Consider the following 23,498-nt stretch of genomic DNA (forward strand, 5'->3'; position numbering starts at 1 on the left):
CAAAAAAGAGATCATTACTGTTCGGACGTTGAAAATATTTTTCAACCGTATTTTTTGTCACATATTTCTTACATTCTCATTAAAAGAATGTATGAATTACCATTTGTTGATAAATGGCGTAATAAATTGCGCAAGGTAATGCGCCTAACTGGAAACGACCGAACATAAATGTATCTATAATGGATTGTTTGCCATAAGGCACTCCCTTGGAATTCTCCGCTGCATCTCATTCGTATTGCTATTAAAATAACTGCACATGCAGGAGACGACCATGCACTAACAGTTCGATACAGAATTTACATTGAGGCTTCTTTAAGTTGTAATTTTACATCAATTTTATTTTCTTCTATGTTAATGACGATTTACTGTACATATCATTCTTGACGCATATATTTTGCATTATTAATTAAACTTTCAGCTTGGATCATGTAGACAAGATGTTAAAAAATATCTTGTGATCAAGAGAGTTCAGACAATGTATCAATTGTCAATGCGTTACACTGAAAATGGAATTCACTTATAAAACTGAAATCTTTTCAAAAAAAGAAATGTCGGCTTTATACTTACCGTGGCGTACAGCTGAGAAGGATATTGTCCAACCCGTACCTCCGTTATTTATTGAAGTATAGTATTCCACTTTCACTGTGTTGGTGTGTGCTCTATACGTACTTGGTGGGCGCTGTAACCATCAACAGAATTGTTACTAGTGTCGAAAATAAAGTTAAGTCACATCAGCATTACTAATCTAATACTTGAAATACTGACAGGCCCACAAAATTGGCTTGAAGATGATGTATCTTGATAATTTTCAACAACTTGTAGAAAGTCGGTGTAGCAAGTTAGTTCTGATCCTGTGTTGAAATTTTCAAACTCTAACACGACAAGATGACCCACTGGTACGCTCACTTCCCAAATACATATGCTCGCATTGCGGTATTGTGCTGGGTATAATGGCGATGTAAAACGACCTGCATAATTATAAAGTTTTCCTCCGCAGCCTCTTCCTATAACATATATAGTGGACAAAATTGATGAACAAATGATGATGCAAGAGAGACAAGCATAGAATGCAGAAAAGAGTTTCACAGTTTAGGCAACGAGCATTCATGAACTTCTCTTCCTCCTACTATTTTCCATAGAGAATGAGTACAGAGAAAATAAGCTGTCTCTGTGAGATTATTAATAAGTCGTAAAGCTTTTGTTTATCTTCTTCACCTTTGTCAGTTGTTGTATAAGTTATATCGTAGCCTGGATAGCCGACAGGATTGCTAGACCATGAATGCAAACTTAGCTGATTTCCAGAACTGAATATAGGGCTTGGCAATTCTACTCCACATATTTGGTCCAACACACTAGCACTGAAATTACCATCGCGTATCTGAAAGTAGATTAACATACTTATATTTTTCGTTGCTGACCACTATAACACTCTTTGTAGTTATAAATTAAAGTGAAGATTATCACCTAATACAAAAGTACTATCTGCAACGTTGAAAGTATAAATCTTGAGTACACATTTATAGTTTATTTTATACCTGCAAAGCATTACTGGTGCAGGCCCTGCTGTCATATAAATCAAATTTCGTAAAGTAAAGCGAAATTGTGTGGCCAACTGGAGCAGTGATTGTAAACCAGCAATCTAGTAAACCCTGATGGACAATGCGACCCTGTTCACCAGTGAAATTGCGATTGCAGAGATTCGTACTGTACTCCAGCTTAAATCCAGTATGCCTTGATTTTGGATTTTGAGAGGATATGAATTTAATTTCCAGGTTTCCTCCAGAGCTGTAAAGAATTGATCACTTTTTTGTTCACGTTGCAAGTATAAGTTCTAATACCACTGTCATTGGAAAAAAAGATATTAGTAAATGCATTAGAATTATTGTCAAATGTACCTGTAAAAGTTTAGTGGTGTTCTATTTCCACAATACGAGTAAGTTGTGTCTGCTCCATAACCACCCTACAAATTAGGTTGATATTGTACAAACATGATTTACAAGATCAAGTTGACACCAACGATCAAATGGTATTCAAATATATCTTACTATCCAAGTCTGCGCTTCCTCACGATCGTTACTGCCATAATATATAACGTTACGCCCGAAGCCCTCACTGACGTAGGTCCGTGACTGGAAAATAATGTTTTATTGCAGTCGCGTAACTGAATTATTGTAACATCACTACATGTATATAAGTATGGATTGGGAAAGTGGATACAAATGCATGCAATATATTCCAAATGAAATATAGAAAAAGACTAACGTCCTTATCGATGATCGTCAACTTTTCGTCATTACAATTCTCGGAACTTTCCAAATCAAAATGGTCGAAGTGAATAGTAAACCATTGAAAGTTTTCTGTTTTTGATGTTGACAGAATCCAATGACACCTTAATCCAGTACTGTACGTCGAAGGAAATCCTGGTGAAGTGAGGTCTCCTGTCTGATTTGAAACTGTCAAGATTGGATTGCCACAAGGTGCTGCAAAAGAAAAACTTTTAGAAACAATGTACAGAATTAAATAGCAAGCAGCAGATAACAAAGTCATTCAAAATTGTACCGCATGCAATCCTCAAGAAGAATAATCACAAATCGTCTGAAACAAGGTCAACCGCAACTTGCTGTAGTAATTTTTCATGCAAGTGTAAGTTTATGTAAGTGAGAATTATCGAAAAATAACACGTTCTCACAAGGGAGGCTTTCCAATGTAGCAGTCAGTCCATTGCCATTCAGCGAGCCGTCAGTCACCAGTCTGATCCACATTCTGTTTGAGGACGATACAATGAATGTGGAAGGCACGATATTTCCACAGTAAAAGTCTATCAGCTCAGAATACTGATTGTCACCATCATGAATCTTGAGCAGAAAAAAAATAAACTATATGATATATTCTACACGTGGCGGAATATATGTATAGGAGTATAGATATATTCTTGGTACCCATTAATGATAAGGCTAGTGATCGTTTCCTACCTCTAAGAAATCACCAGAGCATTTCTTCTTATTTCCGCTTGTAGAGTTGGAATTTTTTAGATCGATGCCAGTTATGGTTAGTTTAATATAACTGTTGCGTGGTGCCCTTACAACCCAATGGCAGTCTTCAAATGCTTCATATGTTGCACCTCTCTGGGTTCTAAATATTTGCGGTTGAGAATTAAGGGTGATAACACCACCACATCCAGCTGCTATACTAGTACTGAAGAAAACCTGCAGAACGAATAATATCTAATATATATAGTGCTAAACTTCATATTCATACAATATGACAAAAAATATGATCGAGCGGACTCAAGGATAAAGATTATTATTAACTCTTTGGCACTTTTCGTCCAAATGTACCTTAGCACGAAATCCTTTGAAGTGGTCTCTAAAGTCGGTAACGAAATTTATAATCATTGAGCCGGCGTCTGATCTCTTGAACAGTGGAACATCGCTCATGGTACCACAAAATATATCTGGCTCACTATGTTCGTCGATGACCGATGTGTTGTATATGGCTATATAGTCATACCTACACCTGAAACGGTAATATATCACGGTATGGTAGTAAATTACACGTTCTACCAAATTTTTTACTCAAATATACATGTGGTCATTGCTGTCAGACTTGCGAGAAAATAGATAATTGCTCACATATTTTCACTAATTTCCCTAATCAAGCATACAATTAGGGTTCTTCTTAATTTAATACTCACTTTCCGTAATGTTCGAGTTCGAGAGACTCGAATCTGAGAACAACAGCTTTTCCAGGTGGTGCACGTACTGTCCAAGTACAGTTGATTCCACCATAGTAATTACCACTTTCGTCCAGCGATGGTGATCTTATGTCACTAGGTTCGGTAATCTCACCACCACATTCTGTAAAATTAACGAATGACTAGGATTATCAAGATGAGATTGAAGTGTGACAATATAGTGGGATTGAGTGTATGAAAGTGATGTTCAAATTACTGGCAACTCTTAAAAACTACAATATCAACAGACTCACCATCAATATAATATTTCAGTTCGAATCCCCGCCTTCGTAGAGTTGCGTCTGTCTTGAAACTTAGTTCTAAACGTGAATAAGTTCTTTGTTTACTTGGAATTTTGATACCGCACCAAATGGACGGATCCCGGTAATCAGAATAATTTATAGTAACATTGTCTTGCCGACAATTTACACCTGAAAAAAATCATTACAGGTTTTTTTGTGTTTCATCAGAGTAGGTAATCAAGAAAGCATTGAAGAATACAGAATACAGCCTACCACTTGCACTAGATATCAAAGAACATCAGGGCTACATTGCTTTGTTCATACTTATATTGTGACCATCAATAACTTCAACTTACCCCTTTCCAATTCAAAGGATGTAAACTCAATAATGAAGTTCTTCCCAGGTGCTAAAAACGTGTATTCGCAAGAGAGGTTGTTTTCGTAGAGAACAGGCCACCCAGGTGACGTGAGGTACTGTACTGACTTAGAGACGATCAAAGTGCCACCACAGTTCACATTCCATCGAGCATGGAAGCCGTCACCTTGTTGTACCTCATTTGACCGGAACAAAACCTTCATTCTATTTGAAGTTGAATTGAACGGTGATGGGCGAGATCGTCCACATACTTTGCCAAGATCTGACCAATAAGTGGTACCAGTGACCAAATTTTCTTTCCAGTCAAACATCTAGTATAAAATATTATTAATCTTAATAATTTAATTACAGTTTATTTATGAAAAAAACAGTACAATATCTTCGTGAGAAAACTAACGAATAGAAATGAGAAATTGCCCAATTTATGGGTGTCATGAAGATACCTGAATGAAATCGTTTGTGCAATTTGTACTCTGTTCAAGGTGGAAACGATCCTCAAACACCAATCCAATATGATAGCCATTTTCCACTTCTATGAACCATGTGCACTCTGCATTGTTCGGATATTTTTGCGGGAAGCTGAAGAAATTAGTATGATAAAATTAAATATCACAGTAACTTTTAGCACTAGATTATATACTAGTTGAGAATCGGAATATTAATAATATATCTATAAATAATTCATACTTGGGGCTAGAAATGTCTGAGCTTCTTCCATGCATCAGTCCGCCACAAACATTTTGAATCGTGTTTAACTGAATTTCAAAGTCATTGCTTGAGGCGCTACTATGGTATTCGATCCATAACATATTTGATACCGATGTTATGTTTTTTGGTATCTCGTATCCACAATATTTTGTTTTATCTAGTGGTGACGATGGACCACCGTACCTGTTAAAAGATTTGAATGTAGTGAGAATTAGATGTTCATGTTGTTGAAATATCAATTAGTATATTAATTTTCGAATAAGACTCAGATTGAATATTCCGTGGCCCGTACGTTATCTATACATAGGTGAGCATTACTCTAATGATTCGGTACAATTATTTTACACGTTATAGGAGATATAATTGATAGCAATAACCCAAAAAGTAAATTCATTACCTTATGAGAATATAGCCATTATCACATGATATATTCAATTTTGTAAAACTCAATGTAATAGTCTCTTCATCGTCTGGAAACTTTGCATACCAGGTGCATTCAATAGGATGTACTTGACTTCTAGGTGCAGAAATAGTATGCGAAGGGCCGCTTAGTATTCCACCACATTGATGCCAGCGATAATTAATTGTGAAGTTTACGTTCGGCGATCCCCAAGAACTTTTCACACTCTATTAAAATGATTAAAAAAATTTGACAAAATAACAAATCTGTTCTAATTTTTCGAACGTATATCTCATAAACATTGAAAATTATCAGAACAATAAACGAACGTATCTAATTAGCGTATTACAGTAAGCGTTTACTCACAGTAATTTTATTGACTGACATGGGACTACGAACGACAATGTCCTGAGTGAAATTTCCAGAGATACACGATATCACTTCACTATCACCTACAATTCATAAGAAATATTGGATGATTTTATACCAAAACATACAAAACTGTCGGCTGGTAAATTTGATTCCTTTATACCTGAGTGTTTCATATAATCGACTTCGATAAACAAATGGTTCATCAGAAACCGTAATCAAGGCACAAATATTTGTCACTACTAGAGCACATATAATATTGGAAACGTATAAAAAAAAAGGTAGTAAACTAAAAAATATCTGTATTTTCAAATAAAATGTAATGTCACAAATTTTACACTGAATAAAATAAAAGGAAACTGATCAAGAGATCGGTAACTCACCGCTTATTAGGATGTAAGATGGTGCATTTTGGCAATTACTAATTGTTGTTAGCGTATTAGATTTACCAACAATTCCAGATATGGTCAATGCAAGTGTTTGATCGGTTGCATTCATTGTAGGCGAAGAGACTTTCCAATTACACGAAAAAGTACTCATGTTGTAGACAGGATTTTGATCAGAGATCAAAATACCTTGATCATCTGTCGTTGCACTTCCACATACTAACAAATAATGAATCAATGTTTCAGGTCGCACAGTGAATCACCATTCGGAAATATCATGTCATGAAACCATAATCAGCAAACTTACAAGCTGGCGCAATACTGCTATAACGAGCTTTGAAACCTTTGTGGGCAATAGAAGCTGACCAGTAAGTGACCGACATTGTATTACTAGTGCTGTAAATTTCCCTCTCTGTAGAGCCAGATGTAATTACTTTTGCACGAGACATTCGTTTCAAGTCATTAGTAAACTGTAAGAAATAAACATAAGTTATTGAGTGTATTGATTGTTGTATGGGTCAATAAATACCGACACCCTGCTCAAGAAATCCGATAGGCTTTTATAGATCGTGATTAGCTATTAAAGAAAATCATAGATTAGCGTTCACAAATATGATATAAAGTCATCTCAAGTCTAAGGTGTTTCTGAATCCCATTCTATAATATTCTATCAGAATCTTTCATGTCCCCTTAAACTTCTTCAGTGTAGAGCACGCATTCAAGTTATACATACAGAAATCTGCGATGTAGACCAGAATGATCTTCGATTTCCAGTACCGAGACCAATATCTAAGATTTCCACTTTAATGCGATACCCTTCTGGCATCGTTATTCTCCATACACATCCCCTGCAATAATGGTATACATAAATTGGAAAACTCGCACCATCAATAATTGTCTAGTTAGATTAATTTCAATGAGCATACTCAATGCGAAAAATTTACCTGTATTTGGATACTCCTCGATTAGGATATCCAGGTGATTTGAATTCACCTGATGAACCCACAAGGTAACCACCACAAGCTACAAAAGTCAATTATTATTCAATATCCCATGTAAGTAACATTGAAAAGAAAAACAGTAGATTGGTAGCTAATTAAAATGATAATTGTACAATTAGTGCATTGATAAGTTATAAGTGGGAAATTATGATACAAAGAGTTTACTAATCACCTTCTAAAGAACTTGATATGTTCATACTGAATCCTCTGAACGTAGTATAACTGTTACCCATGGTTGTGAAGTTGATCAATAGATTATTTTCTGGTGCTTCGATTATCCCAGGATTATTGCTTCTACAATATTGTCCTAATTGCAGTACTGCCGAAAGGTAATGAAAATATTACTAATTTCTATTAATTATCCGAAACAGTATTTATGTTGGTGTACATACATCGTTTTGATACAATTAGCCTGTAAAAATTTCGCTCATGTGCCAACAACAATTGAACAATGTAATAATGATATTCATGATAACACATCCAAAGTGCATTAGCTAAATAGAAGTACTGAGGATGACTCGGTACCTGTAATACTGATGTCTAATATTTATCCTCCAAGGATGTGTATTCTAAATACTAGCTTTTATCAAAAATAGAAATAGTTTATTATTGCATTAAAAATTATAGCGTTGCAAAGCGAATGACCTTTTATGCAATTTGCTAGCTTCATGCGATTAAAAATACTGAACTGCAAACAGATAAGCATATAATTACAAGGGAGATATCATCTGCCAAGATATGTTTGATATACTACAGCTGCAATAATTATACCGTACATTTGTGGAGTAAAAGTTACAGATTCTCAAGAATTAAACGAAACGCACTACGTTTGATAAAATTATAGCTACTGACAATGAGCAATGACAAATTTTCCTATTGATCAAGAAACGGTAATAATGTATATAATCAGTCCTGACTTTCAGACTGTGGCTCAAAAGCAGACATCCACACGGTTTTTCAATTAATAAATCAGTTTTAATAGTACTATTATTAATGATTGCTAGCAGAATTGAACAGTATAGACTTTACATGAGGGAAATTCTGATTCATGTATCTCTGTAATTCACATTCATTATTTCAGAAATTCGTGGGATATGAAGTGCGCAGAACTAATTGCAATTAGAAGATATAAAATTCCAGTTCAGCATAGGCTTTCCTGCTGTCGGCTGACGTAAATAGAACTAATATTCATATGGTAATATACATCATATGCACATATAGCGTGCTCTTACATTCATGTGTTAGTCCAGACACAGCATTAGTATCATAATATCACGAATTGTCATACAGGTTGGTGTAGAAATATTTTAAACATGCATGCCTTGCCGATAGATTCTGAGGTACTCGTGATACAAAACGGTGCACGACACTTCATGCATTTGGGTTTTGGATATTACACTTACAATTTACAATTTCATGCACCCTGGTCGAATTCATTATAATATATATATAAATACACAACTGTCTGTTGGCTATTTTACTTGGGACTTGGTTTCACTTATCTTGGTTTTGATACATACGACCTTTCTATTCCAAGGCTACTGTTCTGATTGTATCAACATCGCTCATTGTGGTGAGGAAAGAAAAAACAGCATAACGTTTACTCAAAGATCACCAGCTTTTAGCTCAGTATAAAGGGCAACACCCAGCACATAACATCACAGTGTATTATGTGAGTCGTTCATAAACGAGCCGATATTGTAATCTAACGATTTAATTTACTGAGAACGGAAGTTTACCACTAAATCGTTTACACCTCACACAATTATTCAAACATGCGGTGAGTTTCAGTGATTTTCAAATACAGAGATTGTATGACTTTCATATAAAGACTAGCTGTAATATTTTAATTGTCAGCAGTTAGTTCATTGTACAGGTTTGAAGGAGATGCATTTGATGTTAACAAATACATTTTTACAGGTTGTGGTTTAGCATTCCGATACTGTTAATACTGGCATGTATTATACTCGAGTCTGCGGCAGTGAAGACAAAAAGAGATTCTGGTGATGCATCAAAATATCGCCATAAGTCGTCAAATCCAACAGAAGACCATTATTCTATGTAAGCTGATTATTAGGTTGAGTAATATATCTATATGCTCGAAATCTTTGATACATAATAAAATAAATATGGAGGAATGTAATTTTCAACAACATTGTTTCGGAAAAACTTATTGATTATGAATATTGATAAACTGAAGGAGTTTTGAGGTACTTGAAATCTTAGCTCCTTCTCACTAATAATAGTACAAAATTTAAGATAACTTGTAAAATATTTTTTTAGGAACAAATTAGATCACAAAAAAAAATCCCGTATCGAAAAACGAGAAGTGCTTAAAAAAAAGGGGCAACATCGTAATGGAGAAGCAAATGAGAAGATTGATGCCGGTAAATTTCTGAAGGAAGAATCAAAGGAACGTAATGGAAAAATGTATTATGAAGAAAAAAGTGGAAAGATGAGCCAAAACAAAATTAGTAAAAGTAAAGAAAATGTTAAGAATGATAAGCATACCGATAAAGTAGCTAAAGCTAAATCTAAGAAAAGTAAGAGATCTACCGAGCTCGAGGCACCAAACGAAACTTTGGATAACGCTGCCGGCTACCTGGCTGGCTTTAAAAAGAACGCGCACTCCAATTTTGATCCAGCATCAAAGAGAGAGAAATCTAAGGATAAAGTCACGAAAAAATCTGGGTGTGGTATTGGCAAATCAGTGGATAGTAAACTTAAAGAGGAGTTTTCTGTAAATTCCGAGCCAGTTTCGGACATACAGTCACCTAAAGAGACCACCTCTGCATTAGATTGTAATGATAAGAGAGGAGAAAGTAAAGAATTTAAAAAACAGAAAATGAATTCAGAGAAAATTAAAAAGCAGAAACACAATAATAACAGTAATGATCTACATAAGGGAAATATCAACTTGAAAGAGTCTGAATCGCCAGAGGAGAAAAATCACGAAATTACAAAACCTGTTCAACCAGATGGTAAGAAAATTAAATATCGGAATGATTTACCAGAAAATAGTTACTATTTGAACGAGGATGGGTTGATAAAAAAAAAAACAGCAAAGAATGAAAACGCGAAACAAAAAATTTCGGAAAAAATCTCTGAAGATGAATTGGAATGTAAGCCTCGAATAAATGACTGTAAATTAAATGTTCCAGATACACCGATATACGAAACAGATATGCCAGACAAATATAAGTCTGGTACTTGTAATCTGGAAGATGATCATGCGACTGAGCAAAGCAAAACTTGTTACAGACCTAAAGAATCTAAATGTCATGCGAATGATGTTGTAAAAAATAGTGTAGCAGGTACTAAACAAGAAGATATGGAGCAAATGTCAGCACAAGAAAATAAAGCCCGAGATAATAATGCCGAAGAGAAAAATTCGAACGGAGAAGAATCAATCAGTGAAAATGTTGTGCAAGATGGCAGTGACACAGTGTGACGTTCACGTTTGCAAATACACATAAGTAGTTCAAATAATTTTTCAACCAGATAAAAGGTTGAAAACTATATTAAATAGGAAATGTGATAATTAACAAATAAATATTCGAACCGATTTTTTGGAAAAGGTGTAACTATATAAATATATTATTGTATATATACCTATATGTGTATTGCTTTATTGCATGTATGCTGAATATTGTTCACCGTGAAAAGCATGCAATAACTTACCATTACTACGGTTGTTTCCTATTTGCGCTGAGATATCGACATGGTCAGTGGAACTGCATCTGTATCGACTAGGTAGATTGATGTCTTGGAATTGTAGCTTCATTGTATGACCAGGTGGTCCCAAAACACGCCAAACACAAGTAGTATGGCTGGGATATGGTGAAGGGTAATTAGGTGAATGTATTTTCATAAATCTCCCTCTTAGAGTTCCACCACAAATGTCTTCAAATAACATAATTCAATTACATTTTCTGAGAAAATCTGATATGGTATGAAATTATTTAGGCCTGTATTTATTAGCTTACTTTCAATGCTCACAACAGCTTTGAATCCCGTCTTAGGATTTTCATCATCTGTATAAAAATGGAGGTACATAAAATTCCCAGTCGTAATCATACTACTGGGTATTTCATCCCTGCATAACAATCCCATAAGCGATGATGAATCAGTTCCGCCATCTCTAACTTCCAAATACTCTTTGGCACAACTGCAAAAATAATTTACACAATAATTGTAATTTTAAATTGGATGGATCGACTCCAATATATTATGCACGATTTTAATTCATGCTGGGTATAGAACTTACTTGAGACTACTTATTAAGTCAAAAGATTCGAAATGGATCATGATTGGTTGTCCACTTGGTGCCATGATTGTCCAAAAACATTCTGTATATGGGTCTGGAATATTGGGAAAGTTTGGTGTTTTTATTTCCAGACTTTTGAGTGCATCTGTTAAACGGTATGAACCACCGCAATTGATTCCCACTTCCCTGTAAAAAATGTATTGCGGTAGCGTGGAAGAAAAGTAGTATTTAACATGGTGAGACAGTGTTAAAATATATTCCTGGATTAGAGATGGAGACAAATCATATGATTAAATCGAGGAAAAAGAAAACTCATGTTTTGATATTTGATGAGTACAAGAATAACGTTTAAGTACAAAGTATTCGCGAATTATTACAGGACTCCTCCAAGGGAAATTAATATTGCAATACTTCGGTAATTCGGACTGCTAGAGATCATTACTTTACTACTGGAGACCATGAATCGATCCTACTAATTTTGATAAGGGGTGATCCTGGTATTAAATGCAATACGATTTATAAAAGAAAGTTGGGAATATTTTTACCGATATGATAATTTGAACTGAGTCCCAGGCTTTGACCCAACCACGTAGACATAGAGCTGGTTTCCAGTTGTTGTCAGCAGATCTGGAATATTGTGGCCGCAATACTTGCCATTGCCGAGAAGAGGAGAAGCACCTGAGCCACCATTTTTCAACTATAAACACCAGTGAAATGGTAATTTCGTTAATACGAGTGAGATTGATGCTATATCATGGAAGAAATCTTGTAGCTAGAACACTCCATCATGAACCCTTCAGGCCAATATAAGTATGAGATTGACAAAATCTATATCCTACTTATTGTTAAATCTGAGCGAGAACGATCTAATATTCTGTTACATATAATTAATCATAATTATCTTATTCGATAGAAATTTGAATCGATCGAATAGCACTAACATAATTAGTGTAAAAAACATGGTGAGTATGTAAAAAATGTTATCTTACCATAAGGTAGTTATTACTGCATGCTGAGTCATCAGTGCTACTTTGTATGTTCAAGTCAATAATAGTAACTTCTATCTTTCTCCCTGGTCTTACTGTAACGTTCCATTGACATGTTACTGACCAAAGTTGCCGCCCGGTTGGCGATGTGGAATTAACTTCTATTACTCCATTTGGACCATTTAACTGACCGCCACAAACTGAAAACATATAATTATTGAGCGGGTATTTCAGCATGTACGATGTCGGAACAATAGTAGGCTTTAAAATATATATTGATAATCTTGCAGTTCTTCAGTGAATTTTGAAACATACCCTTATAAACACGCGCTGAGAATCCAGTTTTATTAATCCACGAATCAGTGTGGAATTCGACCTTCATTAAATTGGAAGTTTTTATAAGCGTGTATGTCATGTTAGGATGGCAAAAGCTTCCAATGTAAGACCATTCGCGTTGCATGGCCAGAAAATTTCCTGAATAAATTTTGACTTGATCTAAGAGGCAAGTCGCATCTTCTTCGAGATCTAAGGTATTGAACGTCAAAGCAAGATGCGTTCCAGGAGGTGATTCAAATGTCCAACTGCAGTCAAGGTTGTCGGTGTAACCCTCAGGCCATCCAGGCGAATGGAATGCATAAGTACTATTCACCGAATTTGAGAGTGATATGATTTCCCCGCATTCTACACAGTTAATTTAAGGCAATTTATAATATCAGTGGATTAACATATTGACACTATATCATATCATTACAAGTACTGGAATGACTGCCTGAAATGTACTCACGGTTCGTATCAACTGGAGATACATCTGTATCACGAGGAATTTGTAACCAGCTTAGGTGGAACCAGCTGCCACTTCTTACTAATCTGGTAGAAAACACAATGTAAACTACATTACCAGAGGATTGTACGGGCTCTGGTAATATCAGGCCACATTTTTCGGCCAGTTTAGGTGCATTTGCATCGTATCCGTCATATATCTAAAAACATAATTTTCAAATAAAATGAATAAAATGTAAGCTGCCTGGTGTGTACTATACAGATGTAAATGAACAAGATCTGGAATACTCACAGTAAGCAAAAGGTCACAATCGACTGTAAATGTCTCAAGGTGGAAATCTTCAAAAGTAATTCGTATTGACTGCGTAAAGTCAACTGTAATACGATATGAATACACTCCGTCAAGCACGCATGGTCGCGGGTATAGTGGTGAGGTAACTGTGCCAGTGGGTCCTGTTAACTCGTTGTTATGCAATAAGTGGTACTCGGCACTGAACCCTTTCTCAGCTGTTATATTTGAACTTTCAAATTTCATCCATAGAGTTTTGTTTGAAATTATGTTACTTTTACTCAAGCCACAATAAATGCCTTCTAGATTGCCAATGGCATTGTCTTTGCGCACTTCTAAGTAATCTGAATTACAGTTGGGATTTTCCGTAATGGCGAAATCATTGAAGGATAAACTTATAGAATTTCCCGGAGATACTGGGAATATCCAAACACACTCAACGTTTTGAGGGTAATTATCTGGATATCCCGGCGTAGCAATCGTGCCATCTTCTGATGTATAATTTCCTCCACATGCTGTAATTTTTTTTTGTTAGGAATTGTTAGTAAGGTAATAAAGTACACATACTGAAATGGTACATCCATATTATCAGATACCAGTACTACAGTTAATTTTTCCACCAACAATCTCTTAAAAGCGTTGTTGCAAAACAAACCTGAATTGAGTGTAGAATACATAGCGGTAAAACCTAAAAGATGCATATCAAGAGATGACAATTGGATTGTCAAAGCATTCCCTTGACTAGTGAGAGGTGGAGGCACTGTGTTCGAGCACAATCTTTTCAGCAGAGGTCCATCTGTTCCTTCACCTTCGTAAATCTGTACAGAACGTTCCACGCAATCGTCAAGCCAAGATTGTTTAGTAAGTTGTAAATGTGTCACTCTTATTGTGACGTGATCCGCTGCAATGTGGAATTCGCATGATAAACAGAATTTAAATTGATAAGCATATATTGTAAATTCGCTAACGAAAATATCTTAAACTGATTTAAATTTGAATCGAATGAAATTACCAAATACTCAAATTAACTAGTGGTCGTACACTGTTTGTATTGAGCTATATTATCAAGACAAAGAAACTTACCAAAATCTGCTGCTACAATGATCCAGGTGCAGTTGGATACATCTGAATGTAAGCCAAGTAGAGAATCTATAGAGATAGATCCAGACGGATCAGCAATAATGCGTCCACCACATGCCATCTTATAGGTAGCATTGAAACCTTTCCGTGTAACGTAAACATCGGATCTCAAAACGACCAAGAGCTCGTTATCGTAGGAAATTTGAGTTGGAGGGTTGCTGTTGCCACAGTAAGAACCCAGTATAGGTGCATCTTCTGTGGAACCGTCATAAATCTGTGAAATACATTAGAATTGAACATCACACTAACATAAATGTTATAGAAATAAATCTTGCACAGTAGACATTTCTAGATCCATGCAACCTACTCTAACATAATCGTCGGTACAATTTGTTGTGTGCTCAACATCAAATTCGATGAATGTAAGGTTTACATGATGATTCCGTGGCATTTGTATAAGCCATTCGCATTTCTGCTTGCGTGGATAATTTTGTGGGAAGTTAGGTGAAGTTATGACACCTGTTGGCGTTGTGAACCTTCCGCCACACTTAATATCCACGCTTCGGTACGTTATTTTAAAGCCTGTGCCTTGATAATTATGATCTGCTTCGAATTTGATCAACATCTTGTTGTTTGCGCTTGTAAAAATATTTGGATGTGAACTATTCATTCCGCACGTATCTATTAGTATAGGTGCTTCAGTGTTGGCTCCACCGTAAATGGTAAGTTTATCAAAGTGACAATCCTGCACAGTTTCTAGGTTCACATCGACGAAAGTAACTTCTATGCTGTGAGTGTAGTCCACCTCAATTGTCCACCTGCATTCAATATTTGCAGGATAGGGTTCAGGGTACCCTGGAGACGTGATTGTTCCTACTGGTTTATTCAGGACACCACCACAACCTATGAATTGAGAAGTACCATGGTAATATATATCATCACTAGCTATTTCTTACAAACAATGTTTGTACTGATTATTTGCAAAAATCTGAACATTTGACTCACCATTGACAACCCATTCAAGTCGAAAGCCATTGTAAGGTGCACTACCATCCGAAATAAATTGTAGAAAAACCTGAGATTGGGTAGATACGATTTTAGATGGTGGGTGTATCGAGCCGCAATACGTTCCAATCAATCTATTCGGTGTATTATCTACTCCTTCTTTTATCGTCAAATAATCATACTGGCATTGGCTGTGGTCATAATTCTCTTCCAACTCAAAGTGAGAAAAGGTGATGTTTAGCTTGTTACCCTTAGGTGCCTCAATTACCCAGTTACAATTTTCATGATTAGGATAATTATTTGGAAAATTGGGTGATTCAATAACTCCACGGAAATCTATAAGTTTTTTATGACACACTGGAAGCAATTAAAATCATGGTATTAAGAAAATTAAGTCAAGTTCTGACTAAACTCTCATACAAGTATTATATCTATTAAAAATGATGTTTTTGCCAATTTCACTCACCAGTCCTGTAATTGATATGGAATCCTCGACCACTGTAACTGAAATCACTGCGAAAACGTATGGTTGCTGTATTGGTCGTAGTATTTATGACCAGAGGTATATTTGATTTGCAGTATTTTCCTAATTTTTTACCACGCCAGCTATTGGGTCCTTCAAAAATCTCTATATAATCATAATAACAATTCGATTGTTCTTCAAGTTCAATGTCAACTATCATAAATTGAATATGACTGCCAGCAGCAACTTTAATCTGCCAGATGCAAACAGCATTGTGAGTATAGGGATGAGGATAATTCGGGGAAGAGATGCTCCCTGCAACATTGGTTAAAGTACCGCCACAACCTGAAAAAATTTGTCGAAAGATAATGTATCAATTATAGTGCAACATTGGACTTTAGGCATACATTCAATTTTTTTTACTAATTATAAGCAGCTGTCAATGAATTTCGACGTTCAATAATGTTACAAAGAAAGTTAAATAATTCATTTCCTTGGCAACAGCTTACTGTACATGACCGACAGTATTCAACTTGTAATATAGTGCAGAGTTGATTGTTATTTAAAAATTTTACGAACCCACGGTATTGCTGTCCCATTCTATTTTGAAACCAGAACGACTAATCGAGTGGTCTGTGACAAACTTCAGATACATTTTATTACTAAAGCTCTGAATGATTTGATTTGCAATCTCCGTTCCGCAATATTTCCCGATCAAAGGGGATGTTGAGAGACCACCATTTCTGAAAAGAATGTAAAAGTTAGTCCTAAAATTTCTAGCAATAAGAGGCATTTAGGGTGTCGCAAAAAACCGACTATTTTTTTTTTTTTGAGTCTCGTGTGACAAAATGTTAGTTTTTGATGTTTCAAGAGCCCACTCCAAAGGACAGCTCAAAAAAAAATTTTTAAGAGGTTGCTCCACATTTTTCAAAACGTCAGAAATTAACGTAATAAACGTAAGTTTCCGAAAGTTTCAGTTCAAAATTTGAATTTTGAAATGTCGCACATAATTTTTTTTCAATTTTTTGCTGCATTTCTTTAGATTTTTTCGAGCGACCTTTCAATATTCATATTAAAATTTCACAATTTTTTTTTCTCTCGTTTAGAAAAAAAAAAAAAAAAAAAAAAAAAAATAGATAGAAATACGCAACGACATGAATTAAAAATCAAACAGGATACTGAAAATATAATTTTTTTAATTTAATATTTTGACGATTTTTGACATTTTTTTTAATTTGGAGCGACCTCTTGAAATTTTTTTTTTGAGCTGTCCATTGGAGTGAGCTCTTAAAACATCAAAAACTAACATTTTGTCACACGAGACTAAAAAAAAAATAGTTGGCTTATTTGCGCCACCCTAATGCACATGTTAACCTCTAGTCCTACATCTCCCTGTATCCAAATAGCTATAAATTAAATGCAAAATCAAAGCAAAAATCTGTGCCAGGTTAGAGATATGAAAGGAGGATATTATTACCTAATTTCAAGGTAGTCATGTACACAAAACCTATGCGTTTCCAACTCGAACGCTGTAACGTTTAATACAACTTGGTGTCTATTAGGGGCAGTGATGATCCATTCGCAAGTCCTTCTTGCTGGATACCTGTTGGGGTAATTAGGTGATGTCAGGACGCCAGTTAACGAGTGATAGTTTCCACCGCAAAACTTGGAGCCGTCAACAAATATATATGAAGCCATAAAACCATCCTTAGTGATAGATTGATCAGTATGATACTGAATTGTCATCGTTCGTGATTCTGTCATCATTGTAAGTGGCACGGTTGAGCCGCAGTAGCTAAAAAATTACAAATTATAATAGGATTCACATGTTTACTAATATGATTCCACTATTTAGATGTAACTATTTTGCTATCTCTTGTAACTTAGTTTGTATTATATTTATATTTATATAATCTTGAAAGATTCTAAATCATATGACTCACGTTCCCATATCCAATTTTGAGGTACTTGTTAAATTCTGAGATATTGCGACATAGTCTAACCGACAGTCATAGCTGTCTTCCAGATCAAATGTGTGCCAGTCCAGTTTTACAATCAGTCCTGGTGGTGCCTGAATTATCCACGTACAGTCTTCTGTTTCGTCATACGAATTCATGGCGGATGGTGATTGAATTACTCCCGAAGGTGCCTTAAGAATACCTCCACATCCTAGTTGGTATAAACGACAGGTACATTTTAGATTATAATAATCAGAAGTGATCCTTGTTTTTGGAAAATCAAAAGTGTATTAATGATAGGTACTTCAGATTTGATATTCGCATTTTAATATTACTCTGTAGGTGCAGAAAATACTTATAGCTGGTTTATGCGGATATTTTTGTTCCCTGTATACATTGTTTTGTTCTGTAGTTAAATGAAATAAAATTGAATTTATACTTACTGACATCGAGAGTTGTATATGTAGCCAAGAATCCCGTATGATGGTTCGAGGAATCTGACACAAACTTGATCCACAAATAATTATGGGTCGACATAATCGGGGATTCAGGAATTGACGAATTGGTACCACAGTAAGTGCCGATGAGTGTTGAATTTTCACTATCACCATCGTGAATTTTCAAGTAATCAAAAGGGCAGTTGGGGTATCGCAATTCCTCAATATCCAATGACTGGATGATGAGTCTTATGGCTTTGCCAACTGGCTGTATTATTCCGTAGATACACGTCTTTGAAGCAGGATAAGGATTTGGATAGTATGGTGATTTTATGACACCTGTTGGCTCCGTAAATTCTCCGCCACACTGGACTTCGTAATTCAAGCGGAAACCTCTTCCGTTCAAAGCCCAGTCAGATACAAATCGGATCAATACAATATTTGAAGAAGATAGTTTGTTTGGCGGAAGTGCAGCAGAATTACGACCACAGAATCTTCCTAATGACGGGGCTTCTCTGTTATCACCGTCAAGCAGCTGTTCACCAAAAATAATGGTATTGAATCTGTTTTAACAATGTACAATATCCGTATTTCTCGTATTATGTACTGTTTATATTTATCATTAATTCAGGTGTTCACTCAACCGTAAACTATTATGGGAAATATGTCGAAAGTTACCTCAACATAGTCGAAACGACAATTGTGGGAATCTTCGAGGTCTAGAGTAACCCATGTTATTTTGATTCGTTCTCCATTAGGTACTTGGATCTTCCACTCGCATTCTTGATTTTCACTATACCGTTCAAGATAATTGGGTGAAGTAACGTAACCCGAAGGAGCTGTATAAATTCCCCCGCATCCATCCGCACCTGTAAAATAATATATGAGGAAAGTCTTACTTATCCACAAATTCTGAATAGAATGCCAGCTAATCTATTATAAATAATTCATCACTTATGCAGGGTGATTCTCTAATAAATGCATAGTAAGGGATGTTTATTCCTTAATCAAACGAAGACACCTTTATACTTTACAGGATGGTACGAGTAACCAATATCGTGTTCGGAGCATTATGCCTTCAAGTAGTAATCACTATATGTACATGTGTACTATTTTTTTACCTGCTATGCTCGAAAAAGTAATTTGGAAACCACTATCTTGTACAGATTCGTCAGAATAAAAATGCAGCCATGCTTCATTTCCAGGTGTAATCAGTGGCGGAGGTTGAGTGTGACCGCAGTAAAGTCCTAATTGCTGGCTGTTTTCCTCGGGTCCATCTCTTATCTGTGATACAAGGAAGTATTTCATTCATTCTGCGTATCACAAACTCTCTCATTGTGGGGTCAGACAGAAAGAGAGAGAAAGAGAACTCATGATATGGTAATTATAAGTAGCAGAATACAACGTATACGGAAAACATGTTTACCGTTAGATTATCGTGGTCGCAATTAGGGCGCTCCTCTAGTGCCATAGAGTAAAAGATGAATTGAATTTTTTTCCCTGGAGAAGTTTCCACGTGCCAATCACAGTCCCTGTTCGGAGGATATTTGCCTGGCGATCCAGGTGAACGTATTGTTCCATATTCACCAATTATTTCACCCCCACACAATGGTGTTATCGAATTCCATTGCAAGGTAAATCCATCGTCGGAAATACTGTGATCTGAATGGAACCACAAGTACAGTGTGTGTCGAGATGATACTATGGTTCCTGTAACATTGGGCAAATGGTCCCCACAGTATCTTCCAATCATGTGATCACCAGCTGTTCCGCCATCGTGAATCTACGAATCATTTCATTATGTATGGAATGTGCGTAATTATAATATCCACAGAGTTTTATTTCATAAATTTAATGTGTTTTTTTCTTGTCCCATGTTGTCTTTTTCACTTTCATAATAACAGGCCAATACCTTCGAAACATATGTTTGTCACACATGCTGTGTAGAGCAGGTGACACGATAAATCAGTTTGTACAATCTTCAGGCAGATAATTGTCTTCAAACAGCTTCAAACTCACCTGGACAAAGTCGTTCTGACAATCCGTTGAATTTTCCAACTTGAAAGCGATGAATGTGACATTGAGGACAAGAGAGGTATTGGTCGTTATAGCCCAGGCACAGCTCAAGCCGTTTTGATATACATTGCCAGAGGTAGGGAATTGCAGCGTACCCGCAGGATCAGTTAGGGTACCTCCACAAGACTGCCGAGGCGTTGTGCACCGGGGCCCGGAGAATTGCGAAGTGCATCTGCACGTGGCCCTACTTCCGTCTGCGGAGGGCCTGCAAGTTCCTTGGTTTCTGCACGGATTAGGGTCGCAAGGATTGTTCCGGATGTTACAATTTATCCCTAAGAAATTTATACGATAATTAAAAAAGCGGATTCTCTTTCCATCAGAAGCAACGGCAGCCTGTGACCTACAACCGCCTCACCTGTATACCCTGCTTGGCAATTGCACCTGTAGTCGTTCGTTCCGATTGGCAGGCAACTTCCATGGCTGCATGGATTGCTCGAGCATGCAGAGGGTCCGATATTACCCCCGTTCGCCATCCAGCAACCATGGGGCCCCATTCCATCGCCGATGTATCCAGATGGACAACGGCACTGCACCGTTCCCTCGACCATGCCCGGGGTGTGAATGCAAGTAGCGAGTGGATGGCACCCGCCGTTACCTATCGTGCAAGCTCCGACGTATATACAAATTTCTCCGTTTCCAGAATAGCCGGAGGGACAAGCACCGCATTGTCTTGAACCCTGTAATAGAATTGTCAAGTTGATTAATGGGGTTTGCAAGCGAGCTCCGTGCTCGTCCCGACAAATAGATGCCCTGCATGCTCACTAGGGTGGTATATATAAGCGTTCACCAATCAACAGCAAACTGCGCCTAACAATCAGCAATTGGCTGTTCTCGTCTTTTATCCGGAAGATTAATTGTCTCGGAGAAATTTTTACAGCAGTTTTTGCCATCGAAAGAGGAGTTTCACATCATATTGATTTTCCTATTTCGTTATCAGTACTGATTTTTATGAAGATTGATTAATTGGACTACGATACGAAAAAAATGAACTAATATATATATATATATATATATATATATATATATATATATATATATATATATATGTATACAAGTCCTTAAGGTGTACATATAAAAGTAAATAAGAAATATTTCAATAATCAGTAGCGAAAAATATTCTAAATATTGTCCCATCTTCTCCAGGTTTTACGACAATATTTTTTCAGTATTTGTTACAAATTTTTCAAGTGGTAGTCTAACAAAAAAAGAAATCTGAAAAATGAACCACCCTAATGCTCACCCTTGTGTTGAGGCATTCAACGCGAGGACGGATGCTGCATCCTCCGTTGTTGACGGTGCACTCGTCGATATCGATGCACCTGTATCCGTCACCGGTATATCCCGCAGGACATCCGCCGCAGGTATAAGATCCCGGCAAATTGACGCAGGTCACCATTGGGTCGATCGAACACGCCGGATGTTTGCCAGAGCACTCATCGACGTCTTTAATGCAGGCCGGATTTTCTTCGCTGACGCGTTCCCAACCCTGCGATATCAACGGATAAGACATCGGTGTTGAATAAGAGCGCGATGTGTGATAAATTCGAGGGCGAAATTCGCGATGCTTACCTGTTCGCAAATGCAGGTGTACCCGGCATGCCCCGAAGAGACAGAAACGCAGACACCGTGGCCGCAGAGATCGCGCGAATCTTCGTTGTTGCAGGCCATCGACTGTTTGGTACAGTGAATACCGTAATAATGTCCCTTGCATCTGCACCTGTTGTTGAACAAGGACAAAGATGTTAATCGGATCTTGTTTGTGAATATTTCATCTAGACAAGATCGCTTTATTCAAAAGAAAATAAACTTACTCGTACGTCCCAGGACGATTCGTACACTCAGCTCCGTTCTGACATCCGAGATCGGTTCCTGCGTATATGGCGCATTCGTTGACGTCATCGTTACACCGCGGTCCCTGAAATGTGATTGAATGCCCGAATTACGCAAAGCTCGATTAATGAAGTTTTATCTAAGGATTCTATTATCAAACAAAAATTTATACCTCCCAACCTTCCCTGCAACGGCATTTATACCCGTCGATCATGTCCTCACATGTGCCGCCATTTTGGCAAGGATTACTCGCGCACTCATTAGTTACAATCTTGCTCCAGATGACTTCGACTCGCATCTGTAGCTGTTTCAGCTACGGACCGAAATCAATCGTCAGTCGAAAGAATAAAGAAAACAATAATGCCAAATATTTCACTTACGTCAATGGAGAGTTGACGGAATTGATCCGAGGTGGCAGCGTCGGCCGACTGGAATTCGAACGATTTTTATTTTTTCAAATACTGCAACAGATAATGCGCAATAAAATTTTCTACAAAGTAGACTGATTAGCTTACGGGCGTACGACGGGTGGGTCCATATTCCGTCTTCACAACGTTCTCATAATTTTCGGTGAGCTGTTTGACGGTATTTTGCAAGTCCGCGAGAGCTCCGTACTTCCATTTTTCGACCAACTGGGCAGCATCCTTGGCCTGAGTATGATAAAGCAGACTTTTTTTTTTAAATCCGAGTGATAAATCACGCAATTAGTCTTTGATTGTTAGTTCATAGAAATTTTCAAGTCTATAGATATTGCGTTTGAACCAAGCTCACCGATCTTGCAGCTAACACCAGATCAATTCCGTTAACAGTAACGTAGCTCGTCCCGACGGTTTCTAGCGTGATGTTCCGGTCCTTGGCACTAGTAACGAAGAGGTTTCCATTCCGCACGTCAAGGACTGGTCTGAAAATTTTAAAAAAAACGAGACGCAGGTCGCAAAATTATCCCGAAAAAACGAGGCGTTGTGAGTTAAGACGAAAAAAGCTCACCTGTCGTCCAGCCACGCGAAAGTAATACGCGACAAGTGAAAAAGGATGGCTGCAGCGAGCCATCGACTCGTACCCAGGATCATGTCGTGTAAAAATGATCTCTACGGATATATTTATACGAAAGT

At 36.9% G+C, this 23,498-nt stretch overlaps 2 protein-coding genes across 3 annotated transcripts; one reads left to right on the forward strand and one right to left on the reverse strand.

Moving 5' to 3' along the window:
* Nucleotides 1-416: 416 nt before the first annotated feature.
* Nucleotides 417-23,498, reverse strand: LOC124409949 (cubilin). Its single transcript, XM_046888341.1, has 53 exons — nucleotides 23,374-23,498; nucleotides 23,158-23,287; nucleotides 22,902-23,036; nucleotides 22,767-22,814; nucleotides 22,559-22,699; nucleotides 22,368-22,471; nucleotides 22,126-22,273; nucleotides 21,797-22,042; nucleotides 20,912-21,233; nucleotides 20,500-20,828; nucleotides 19,907-20,263; nucleotides 19,602-19,764; nucleotides 19,159-19,349; nucleotides 18,487-19,015; nucleotides 18,029-18,254; nucleotides 17,563-17,880; nucleotides 16,665-16,828; nucleotides 16,089-16,430; nucleotides 15,623-15,979; nucleotides 14,985-15,520; nucleotides 14,621-14,891; nucleotides 14,193-14,438; nucleotides 13,541-14,052; nucleotides 13,253-13,448; nucleotides 12,784-13,149; nucleotides 12,472-12,668; nucleotides 12,028-12,179; nucleotides 11,483-11,668; nucleotides 11,202-11,383; nucleotides 10,897-11,118; nucleotides 7,388-7,534; nucleotides 7,159-7,237; nucleotides 6,948-7,062; nucleotides 6,522-6,684; nucleotides 6,212-6,433; nucleotides 5,826-5,911; nucleotides 5,457-5,686; nucleotides 5,039-5,242; nucleotides 4,795-4,930; nucleotides 4,332-4,662; nucleotides 3,988-4,164; nucleotides 3,695-3,857; nucleotides 3,339-3,516; nucleotides 2,973-3,206; nucleotides 2,690-2,855; nucleotides 2,263-2,480; nucleotides 2,046-2,129; nucleotides 1,896-1,960; nucleotides 1,536-1,785; nucleotides 1,216-1,378; nucleotides 766-1,004; nucleotides 568-679; nucleotides 417-500 (listed from the first exon to the last, which is right to left on the reverse strand). The coding sequence occupies exons 1-53, from the start codon at nucleotides 23,454-23,456 to the stop codon at nucleotides 496-498; spliced, it is 11,166 nt and encodes a 3,721-aa protein (XP_046744297.1). The 5' UTR covers nucleotides 23,457-23,498; the 3' UTR covers nucleotides 417-495.
* Nucleotides 8,528-10,772, forward strand: LOC124410648 (muscle M-line assembly protein unc-89-like). Of its 2 annotated transcripts, XM_046890417.1 has the most exons (4): nucleotides 8,528-8,995; nucleotides 9,136-9,276; nucleotides 9,499-10,196; nucleotides 10,377-10,772. In XM_046890417.1, exons 1-4 carry the CDS (start codon nucleotides 8,991-8,993, stop codon nucleotides 10,664-10,666), a joined length of 1,134 nt encoding a protein of 377 aa, XP_046746373.1. In that variant the 5' UTR covers nucleotides 8,528-8,990; the 3' UTR covers nucleotides 10,667-10,772. The 2 variants fall into 2 exon arrangements, with proteins under 2 accessions (XP_046746373.1, XP_046745533.1); XM_046889577.1 differs by having other exon boundaries at nucleotides 8,536-8,995; nucleotides 9,499-10,772.

Source organism: Diprion similis, chromosome 1 (assembly GCF_021155765.1).
Source record: "Diprion similis isolate iyDipSimi1 chromosome 1, iyDipSimi1.1, whole genome shotgun sequence".
In the NCBI taxonomy this organism is placed as follows: Eukaryota; Metazoa; Arthropoda; class Insecta; order Hymenoptera; family Diprionidae; genus Diprion; species Diprion similis.